General features: G+C 42.0%; 1 protein-coding gene across 2 annotated transcripts; it reads right to left on the reverse strand.

Annotated features, from left to right (window-relative positions):
• Positions 1–849: 849 nt before the first annotated feature.
• Positions 850–2,579, reverse strand: LOC112215799 (testis-expressed protein 49). Of its 2 annotated transcripts, XM_024375204.2 has the most exons (4): positions 2,328–2,579; positions 1,683–1,901; positions 1,452–1,590; positions 850–1,354 (listed from the first exon to the last, which is right to left on the reverse strand). In XM_024375204.2, the coding sequence occupies exons 1-4, from the start codon at positions 2,461–2,463 to the stop codon at positions 1,306–1,308; spliced, it is 543 nt and encodes a 180-aa protein (XP_024230972.1). In that variant the 5' UTR covers positions 2,464–2,579; the 3' UTR covers positions 850–1,305. The 2 variants fall into 2 exon arrangements, with proteins under 2 accessions (XP_024230972.1, XP_024230973.1); XM_024375205.2 differs by lacking the exon at positions 1,683–1,901 and having other exon boundaries at positions 2,328–2,567.
• Positions 2,580–11,577: the final 8,998 nt, after the last annotated feature.

Genomic DNA, 11,577 nt, shown 5'->3' on the forward strand with positions numbered 1-11,577 from the left:
GAAGAGGGTTGTCAGTGCTACTGAAACAGTGTTTTGTTCAGGCCTAATGAACCCTTTTCGAACCCTTTCCTTTTTGTTAGTTTGTTTTCTACCCCTGAGTTGAAGGACAAGAGTTGGGGACTTTGACAAAGAGAAAAATAACATTTCCCCTTGAATAAAAAAAAATCTAAAATCAATGGCTGTTTTTGATTAGTTGTATGCGGTATTAGTGCAGCTTTCTTTACCTGCTGTAAAAACTGTGATTACCATTGGCTGATTGTCATTGAGCAGATGTTGACCAATGAAAGCCTTAGAGGATGTTGAGAGCAAGCAGCCACTGATACCCACAAACTTTCATACAGGAGAGGATTCGTAGCTTTGTTCCTCCATGCACTGTCATGAAGGAGTTGCAGTGCCAAACATACAGGAACTTGGTAGCTACAGCCACATCCTCTGAATTGTTAAAGGCCACCATTGAGATGGGTGCGTGGGTTGACTGACTCACTCAATGACCCTGTAATCGGAAACAGCGTCGCTCCTCGGGCAGAGTGGCTCTCTCCCAGATCATTACAATTACACGTGCATATCGGAAAGGGACTAGCAAGTTAAAGCACACTGCATACGAGAGAAAAGGGAAGGATCCTACCAGGCGAGGGAGGTGTTAGGATAGGGCAAAGATCATGAATGTCTGAAGGCCTGTTATGCTGCCAAAAGTGTACCGACAGAAAGTTTTAAAAAATGACTGGTGCCTAATAACGTTCCAGTAACATCAAAAAAACATATCTGGATATTCCTTTGACCGCATATGTCCTAATAATGGTACTGTAATGTTAGCTGATGTAGAAAAAAGTTTTAAAGGTAACACAAGGAAAATGTTTAGTTATCATTGTATTGCTTTGGTTGATGTATTGAAATGATGCAAAATACAATCTTTACCAAAAATACAAACACACTATCAAATATTTGGCAGCTAGACACTATTCCGTAACAATATACCCGATCCCAGATATTCAGTTACTGTCCCCAAGGTCTCCTGAATGATCTAAGGTCTACTGAATGCTCTTACTGAGTGACAGTAGCTAATTACTGAAACAAAACTCCCTATTCTTTCCTTGTGGGTAATTACCATTTCATTCCTCTGGAGGGAGGCAACAGCTCAACTGTACCAGTTGAAAGGCAGACGTCAACTGACTACATGATACAGTAGCTCCAAAAAATATAGCATGCCATGACGAAAGTGGCCGTTTATCAAACCACAAGAGTCCTTTCAATAGCCCCAAGGGTCTTGGGATCGTGGGAATGCGTCTCTTACTGCAGGATAGGAAATCAGAATAAGCTGAACTCCCGGTCCGTCATTGACATCTCTTTCACGAACCTGAGGAAAAAGCAGTAGGCAGAGTGAGAACAAGGCCACTGGCACATCTGACTTCCAAGAAACAAATCGTGAAGCTAAAGTCAGACATGACACTCACTTGGTCATCTCACTGTTCTTGCGGGGGAATCGTCTGACTTGGGTCCAGCGTTCCTGCGTATTCTGTTGGCCTCCATTGGGCATCCACCATCCATACTGCTGGCTGTCTGTCAGGGGCACTGAGTACAGCTGGTTTGGGGCTAGGGAAGAGAGAGCCCATGTCAGTCAATACTGATCCTAGGGATGATAAGTGTATTCCATTAATGCAAAAAAGATGGTCACATAAACTGACATCTGGGTGTCTGAATCCGTTTGAGCATCTCTCTGTATCGCTCCTGGCTCCCCTGGTGTATGTCTGGGCTGAAGGGAGGTGGCTGGTTGTAGATGCTGCAGGTATCAGTGCATTTTGGGGGTCCCCTCTGGACTTGGATAGGGGGCAGTCTTGACTGTTTGGTACAGTTGCTTAAATCAACCTCATCTGTAAAGGTCAAGGAGTCTGGCGTGCTTTTACCTTCAAATGATTATCCATGTCAGCACAGATTAACTAACACAAAGTTTATATCATAATTTACAGACTGACAAATGTGGAATTATTATAATTGAACATTAATAATTGAACATTTAGCTAAAATGTTCATATTTAGAAATAATAACCAAGTAAGGTAAAAAAAAAAAAAAATGTCCCTCAATTTTATTCTGTTACTGCACATTTCTTCCGGTAAATGTGTTTTTGGAAAAATGTCTTTGGAAATTGTTAAAAGTAATCCATGTGTATAGTAGAGTTATATTGTTTGTTAAACTTTGAAATCAATGTTTTTTGTTTGGTATGGCTACATTTTAAAGTGAAACATCTGAATCTCAGCGTAATTCCGTTACTATGGAATTGCCCAAACCAAAGGCCAATGTAGATCGAATTAACAAAGCCCTTGTCACTCACCGCGGTGGGAAGCAGACGCTCGTGGATTCACTAGCATCTTGTCTCCGATGGGATTTTGATAGCCCAAATTTGTTATCCCGAAGAAAGCCATCAAGTACCGTCGCCAGGAACAGTCTGAGGCTGTCCAGGATAGCATAAAAACGTGGGCAAGTCAAGGCAAGCGCTCTGTAAATAAATCACAATGTCTTGTTTTACACGGAACCATGGTAACAAGTGCCAACCATCAGCTGGACTTCCGCCTATCAGTGGGTGGAGCCGGGGTTAGCGCTATTTTGAATCCTTGGCACGTCCTTATCCTCCCTAAACCCAACCGGTCTACAGGATCGGCGAGTCTTTTTATTTGATTTTTTATTAACAACAAATCAATACATAAAGCACATGAGGGAACACAAGCATACATAGATTACAAACAATAGACAATCGAGCTAGGGGGTACAATATCACATTACAATTACACAAGGACCTTAAGGGACATGCATATACTTACAATTCTAACAGCTTTTTTGTTAGTAGAGCATTTAACCGTCTTAAAATACAGTTCAATTTCTTTTTGTAGGGTACGAAAATGTGGCTTTCTGTTTGCAAATTTACACAAATTTTAATTCGTGTATATGCAATTTGGCCAAAAGAATAATGAAATTAATTACATAAAAATGTTTCCGCTTATTTCTATTGTATGTAAAGAATCCAAACAGTACACAGTACATTTTACAATAGTGTAAAATAGGATCGGTGAGTCCCCCGCGCTAACGCAAGCTAATGTGACTCTTAAGGATCCGCCCCTTTTTTCAATTTTTGCCTAAAATGACAACCAAAATCTAACTGTTTGTAGATTAGGACCTGAAGCAAGGATATGCATATTATTGATACTATTTCAAAGGGAACACTTTGAAATTTGTGGAAATGTTAAATTAATGTAGGAGAATATAACACATTAGATCTGGTAAAAGATAATACAAAGAATAAAAGGTTATTTTTTCATATTTTGTTTGTACCATCATCTTTGAAATGTAAGAGAAAGGCCATAATGTATTATTCCAGCCCAGGAGCAATTTAGATTTTGGCCACTAGATGGAAGCAGTGTATGTGCAAAGCTTTATACTGATCCAATGAACCATTGCATTTATGTTCAAAATGTTGTATCAAGACTGCCCAAATGTGCCTAATTGGGTTATTAATACATTTTCAAGTTCATAACTGTTCACTCTCCTCAAACAATAGCATGGTATTATTTCACTGTAATAGCTACTGTAGATGTATTGTTACTTACAACCTCATGCTGATTTGGGAAGTTGGTCTGCCTGCTCCTCAGTCTGAGAGAGATATTCTGGGAGCAGGTTCGTGTCCCCTTCCTCTTTATATAAAAACTGTTTAAAACTGTCACAATAGTGTCAAAGTCAATAGCGAATGTGATTATCTTACTACCTTAATAGGTTTATATAAAAAGGGTTGTGCTTGTGCTCTGTATTTATGGATTAATATCACTTCACATTGAGGACATGAATCATTACTGTTGCTCATATCTAAAATATATATTGTGTCCTACCTAACCAGTGAACGTGTGGCTGTGACCGTCCTGTCATTGCCCGTCATCACTGTTTGATATCTTTTACTGCAGGTATGCTTTTCTGCATTTAAATTGTTCTTTTTGAACAACGCATGTATACTATATGATCACTTTGTGGATTGAGTATGAGAGATATTCTGAGAGCAGTGAACATGTGGCTGTGACGGTCCTGTCAATGCCTGTCATCACTGTTTGATATCTTTTACTGCAGATCAAAACCGAGTCAACCTGAAGTGTGGGTGTCCGTGTGCCTTTCTTCTGAGGGGCTATGTGACGTTGGTTACACTCATTTTAACCAACCCTACCCTTACATAACCCTTACATTAACTGTCCCAAGTATCCCATTTAGACTTTGCCGTGGAGCCTGGGCGAAGAAGCAGGGGTCTGTTCAAAAGGTTGAGATGTTACAAAACATCCAGATATAATTGCATTTTGACAGATGCTCTTCTTGCTCCATTATTTTTTTTAAATCGAACAATGTGCTTGAGACAAAAGGTGAGCAGGGAAGATGTAACAACAGGTACATTAAGAACAATGACATGCTGAGAAGTTTTTATTCGGATCCCCATTAGCTGGGGCGGCTGGTAGCCTAGTGGTTAGAGTGTTGGGCGAGTATCTGAAAGGTTTGCCAGGTCAAATCCATGAGCTGACAAGATCAATAATCTGAACAACCCACTGTTCCTAGGCTGTCATTCTAAATAAGAGTTTGTTCTTAACTGACTTGCCTAGTTAAATAAAATAATCTGTTGAAGAAGCAGCAGTGGAGAACATGACAAAATACGGAACACTAATGGACAAGAACAGCAACACAAATGTAAACTAAGACCACAATGACTAAGGAAACATATTACTAATTTAAAAAAGAAGAAGAAAGAGAAAATAAAGAAAAAAAATCAACATTGTGCTCTATTTGCCAGTTTAACATCTTATTTCAAATAATGCATGTACTGTGTTTATTGTAGGCACTGTGACAAACGTTCTTTATAGTGGTTCAGAAGGCACACAATAAATAGACCACAAATGTTTCCAACTAGGCCCCTTTTTTCTCAATTTCCGCCTGAATGACTTGCCCAAAGTAAACTGCCTGTTGCTCAGGCCCTGAAGCCAGGATATACATATAATTGGTACCATTGGAAAGACAACACTTTGAAGTTTGTAGAAATGTAAAAATAATGTAGGTGAATATAACACAATAGATATGATAGGAAGAAAATCCAAAGAAAAATCAACCGGAATTTTTGTTTTTTGAGAGACAATGCTCTTACAATGGATTGTATAGGGGCATACTGAATTCTAGCTCCCAGGATGCAATTCCTATGGCTTCCACAGGGAGTCAGCAGTCTATGTTCAAGGTTTCAGGCTTGTAACTTCCAAAACGAATAAGAAATATCAGTTTTAGTACCTTGACACAGTCTTGGAAATTCGTGTTTGGTCGCGCCATGAAGACAAGACGCACCTGCTAAAGTCGGTTTCCTATGGAACATACTTATTTCCGTAATAGATATTCTAATTTGATTACATTTTAGGGTATCTGAGGAGTAAATAGAAACTTATTTTGACTTGTTGAAACAAAGTTTAGTGGTAGATTTTTGGTAGAGTCCTTTCTCAGCATGTTGAACAAGTGGATTACTCAAATCGATGGTGCCAACGAAACAGACTTTTTGGGATATAAAGAAGGATTTATCAAGCAAAACGACACTACATGTTATAGTTGAGACGCTTTGGATGACAGATCAGAGTAAGATTTTCAAAAAGTAACAAATATTTAATGGCTATTTGTGAATTTATGAAACCTGTGCCGGTGGAAAAATATTTTGATGTGGGGCGCCTACCTCAAACAATCACATGACATGATTTCGCTGTAATAGCTACTGTAAATCGGACGGTGCAGTTAGATTAACAAGAATTTAAGCTTTCAACCGATATAAGACACTTGTATGTACATAAATGTTTAATATCCATAATATTTATGATTATTTATTTGAATTGCGCGCCCTCCAGCTTCACCGGAAGTTGTCCCGCTAGCGGGACGCTTAGCCCTAAGAAGATTTATCGTGGTTCAAAAGGCACATAATAAATAGACAACAAATGTTTCCAATACAAACTTGGTGCATAATGGGACATTTGGGTCTCTTTTCCTACAATAATGCTGTTAGACACACTGGCTTTATGTCTGTAAAGAAATCAGTATCTTCAAGACTCTGAGCAATATTATGACTGGCATGCATTCCTTTACCTGTTTTTCCTATTGTAAACATATTTGTTCCAGCTATTTATAATAAAGGAATGAGGAACTTGTGTACTGAGACATGACGTCGTAGCCTCATCCTCTGTTATGTAGAGATATGGGTGAGATGGCTCTGGACTCCAGTTCAGCATAGGGAAGTGTTAAGGTTAGTGCTTCGGAGACTCTTTTTATTGTTTGATAAATGGGTGTGGTCAGAGGTGCCGTGTCAAACATGGGCTTCCAGGTCGGTGGTCCCCTGCCCCCTCCCTCAGAGCCTGGGACTAACCCCCCTGACCGACGCTATCTACCTGGGTTCTACACCTGGAGAGGCCCCTACAGGACCCTGAGGGCCCCGGGGCCTATGGTCAATCCTTTATGTCGGGCAGGATGACCCCTGCAGAGATTAAAGAGAAGCAGGATGGGCTGGCCAAATGTGTGTCCATATAAATATTATATGGATGATATGTGTACAATCAAAGCTTATGTAGCAGATCACTTGTCTTTGTTGTCGTCAGTTGTATGGGTCAAAGTTTCCGGCGCTGCTCTCCTCGCCCCACCACCAGTCTCATCATTGTTTCAGTGAAAAAAATATATATATACAGTACCAGTCCAAATTTTGGACACATCTACTCATTCAAGGGTTTTTTCTTTATTTTTTACTATTTTCTACATTGTAGGATGAGAGTGAAGGCATCAAAACTATGAAATAACACATATGGAATCATGTAGTAACCAAAAAAGTGTTAAATATATTTTAGATTTTAGTAGCCACCTGTCATGCCTTGATAACAGATTTGCACACTTATGGCATTCTCTCAACCAGCATCATGAGGAATGCTTTTCCAACATTATTGAAGGAGTTCCCACATATGCTAAGCACTTGTTGGCTGCTTTTCCTTCACTCTGCAGTCCAACTCGTCCCAAACCATCTCAACTGAGTTTAGGTTGGGTGATTGTGGAGGCCAGGTCATCTGATGCAGCACTCCATCACTCTCCTTCTTGGTCAAATAGCCCTTACAGAGCCTGGAAGTGTGTTTTGGGTCATTGTCCTGTTAAAAAACAAATGATAGTCCCACTAAGCGCAAACCAGATGGGATGGCATATCGCTGCAGAATGCTGCGGTAACCATGCTTGATTCGTGTGCCTTGAATTCTAAATAAATCACTGACAGTGTCACCAACAAAGCACCACCACAACATCACACCTGCTCCTCCACAGTTGGAACCACAAATGCGGAGATCATCCGTTCACCTACTTTGCGTCTCACAAAGACACGGCGGTTGGAACCAACAATTTCAAATTTAGACTCATCAGACCAAAGGACAGATTTTCACCGGTCTAATGTCCATTGCTCATGTTTCTTGGCCCAAGCAAGTCTCTTCTTCTTATTGGTGTCCTTTAGTAGTGGTTTCTTTGCAGCAATTCGTCCATAAAGGCCTGATTCACGCAGTCTCCTCTGAACAGTTGATGTTGAGATGTGTTTGTTACTTGAACTCTGTGAAGCATTTGAACTCAGCAAAAAAAGAAACGTCCTCTCACTGTCAACTGCGTTTATTTTCAGCAAAATATTTGTATGAACATAACAAGATTCAACAACTGAGACATAAACTGAACAAGTTGCACAGACTTGCGACTAACAGAAATGTAATAATGTGTCCGTGAACAAAGGGGGGTCAAAATCAAAAGTAACAGTCAGTATCTGGTGTGGCCACCAGCTGCATTAACTTCTTAATAATAAAATGAATCGCTTACCTTTGATGATCTTCGGATGTTTGCACTCACGAGACTCCCAGTTACACAATAAATATTCCTTTTGTTCCATAAAGATTCTTTTAAAATCCAAAAACCTCCCTTTGGTTGGCGCGTTATGTTCAGAAATCCACAGGCTCGAGCGGTCACGACGGGGCAGACGAAAATTCCAAATAGTATCCGTAAAGTTCGTAGAAACATGTCAAACGTTTTTTCTAATCAATCCTCAGGTTGTTTTTACAATAAAGAATCGATAATATTTCAACCGGACCGTTGCTTTTTCAATAGGAGTGAGAGAGAAAATGTCTGCTCCAAGCTGCTCACGCATGCAAAACTCTGCTGGCACCCAGCCATCCAATGACGCGATGTCTTTCTCGCTTATTTTTCAGAATAAAAGCCTGAAACTATGTCTAAAGACTGTTCACACCATGTGGAAGCCATAGGAAAAGGAATCTGGTTGATATCCCTTTAAATGGAGGGAAGGCATGCAATGGAAAAGAGAGGTTTCAGGAAAAACTGCACTTCCTGGTTGGATATTCCTCAGGTTTTCGCCTGCAATATCAGTTCTGTTATACTCACAGACAATATTTTGACAGTTTTGGAAACTTTAGAGTGTTTTTCTATCCTAATCTGACAATTATATGCATATTCTAGATTCTAGGCCTGAGAAATAGGCAGTTTCATTTGGGTACGTTTTTCATCCAAACATCAAAATACTGCCACCTACACTCAAGAGGTTAATTAAGTACTGCAGTGGATCTCCTCCTCATGGACTGCATCAGATTTGCCTGTGAGATGTTACCCCACTCTTCCACCAAGACACCTGCAAGTTCCCGGACATTTCTGGGGGGAATGGCCCTAGCCCTAGCCCTCACCCTATGATCCAACAGGTCCCAGACGTGCTCAATGGGATTGAGATCTGGGCTCTTTGCTGGCCATGGCAGAACACTGACAGGAAATCACGCACAGAACGAGCAGTATGGCTGGTGGCAATGTCATGCTAGAGGGTCATGTCAGGATGAGCCTGCAGGAAGGGTACCGCATGAGGGAGGAGGATGTCTTCCCTGTAACAACAAGCTTAGTCCGATGACGCTGTGACACACTGCCCCAGACCATGTCGGACCCTCCACCTCCAAATCGATCCCGCTCCAGAGTACAGGCCTCTGTGTAACACTCATTCCTTCGACGATAAACACGAATCCAACCATCACCCCTGGTGAGACAAAACCGCCTACAGGCCTATAAGCCCTCAGTCCAGCCTCTCTCAGCCTATTGTGGACAGTCTGAGCACTATTGGAGGGATTGTGCATTCCTGGTGTAACTCGGGCAGTTGTTGTTGTCATCCTGTACCTGTCCCGCAGGTGTGATGTTCAGATGTACCGATCCTGTGCAGGTGTTGTTACACGTGGTCTGCCACTGCAAGGACGAGCTTTTCGTATTGACTGTGTCTTAAAGTAATGATGGACTGTTGTTTCTCGTTGCTTATTTGAGCTGTTCTTGCCATAATATGGACTTGGTATTTTATTAAATAGGACTATCTTCTGTATACCACCCCTACCTTGTCATAACACAACTGATTGGCTCAAACGTATTAAGAAGGAAAGCAAATACACAAATTAACAAGGCAATTGAAATGCATTCCAGGTGACTACCTCCTAAAGATGGTTGAGATAAAAATATATATTTTACCAGGCAATTCAGTTAAGAACAAATTCTTATTTTACAATGACGGCCTACCTCGGCCAACCCCTCTCCTAACCCATACGATGCTCAGCCAATTGTGCGCAGCCCTATGGGATTCCCGATCACGGCTGGTTGTGATACAGCCCGGAATCAAACCAGGGTCTGTAGTGACACCTCTAGCACTGAGATGCAGTGCCTTAGACCGCTAGGCCACCCGGGAGCCCAAATGCCAAGAGTGTGCAAAGCTGTCATCAATGTAAAGGGTGACTACTTTGAAGAATTTCAAATATAAAATATTTTCTGTTTTGACCTTTTTTGGTCTCTTCCATATGTGTTATTTCATAGTTCTGATGTCTTCACTATTATTCTAAAATGTAGAAAATAGTAAAAATAAAGAAAAACCCTGGAATGAGTAGGTGTCCAAACTTTGACTGGTACTGTATATCATAATAATATCATTGTTTCAGTGTCAGCAACCGTTTACAGCATCCTGCACACTGCTCCTCCCTGCTCACAAAGATACTCCTGCCGGATGATTCTAGCACAGATTGTGGTACAGAAGGTGTTATAAGCCTGACTGAAAGTGGCAGACTGTCCTGGCCTTAAATAGCCTTACTGAAGAGCTCAGTGACTTTCATCGTGGCACCGTTATAGGATGCCATCTTTCAGACAAGTCTGCCCTGTTAGAGCTGCCCTGGTCAACTGTAAGTGCTGTCATTGTGAAGTGGAAACAACGGCTCAGCCACAAAGGGTTAGACCACACAAGTTCACAGAACGAGTGCTGAAACGCGGAGTGCGTAAACATCGTCTGTCCTTGGTTGCAACACTCACTACTGAGTTCCAAACTGCCTCTGAAAGCAACCTCAGCACAAGAACTGTTCGCCGGGAGCTTCATGAAATGGGTTTTCATGGCCCAGCAGCCACACACAAGCCTAAGATCACCATGCACAATGCCAAGTGTCCGCTGGAGTGGTGTAAAGCTCGCCGCCATTGGACTCTGGAGCATTCTCTGCAGTGATGAATCGCGCTTCACCATCTGGCAGTACGACGGAGGAATCTGGGTTTGGCGGATATCAGGAGAGCGCTACCTGCCCCAATGTATAGTGCCAACTGTAAACTTTGGTGGATGAGGAATAATGGTCTAGGGCTGTTTTGGGGAGAGCATGACAATGCCCCAGTGTACAAAGTGAGATCCATACAGATATGGTTTGTCGAGATCAGTGCGGAAGAACTTGACTCTCCTTGACAGAGCCCTGACCTCAACCACATTGAACACCTTTGGGATAAATTGGAACGCCGACTGCGAGCCAGGCCTAATCGCCCAACATCAGTGATAGACCACACTAATGCTCGTGTGGCTGAATGGAAGAAAGTTTCTGCAGAAATGTTCCAACACGTCGGTGATCGCCCACAACCAGGTGCACTTAGTCAAGGTCTGGAAGGACGACTACAAGCAGATCTTCTTCCACAGGAACAAGAGGGTTGCCACCATAGCCAAAGAGGTTGGGAATTGGAATTGGAATGGGAATTGGGAGGTTGTGAAATGACATTGTAGTGCTAGGACAACAACCTATACCCTCAATGTCAGCAAAACAAAGGAGTTGATTGTTGATGTCAGGAAGCGGAGGAGGGAACATGCCCGATTCATGTCAATCGGACTGCAGTAGAGAAAGTCAGTAGTTTTACGTTCCTCTGTGTCCACAACACCAATGACTTGACATGGACCAACAACAACAACACTCTTGTCAAGAGGGTGCAACACCACCTTAACGTCCTAAACTGGCTGAAGAAATTCCCACCCATCCAGGACATCTACTTGAAACGGTGCCTGGGGAAGTCCCGCAGCATCATCAAAAACCGCACACGCCCCAGCCACGAGCTGTTCACTCCTTTACCGTCGGAGCATGAGGTCTAACACCAACAGGCTCAAGGACAGTTTCTATCTACAAGCCATCAGACTGCAGAACACAAACTGGACCGACCACCTGCACTGATTGTCCACACCGTTGTTGCACTCAATCACA

This window comes from Oncorhynchus tshawytscha, linkage group LG16 (assembly GCF_018296145.1).
Source record: "Oncorhynchus tshawytscha isolate Ot180627B linkage group LG16, Otsh_v2.0, whole genome shotgun sequence".
Lineage (NCBI taxonomy): Eukaryota > Metazoa > Chordata > Actinopteri > Salmoniformes > Salmonidae > Oncorhynchus > Oncorhynchus tshawytscha.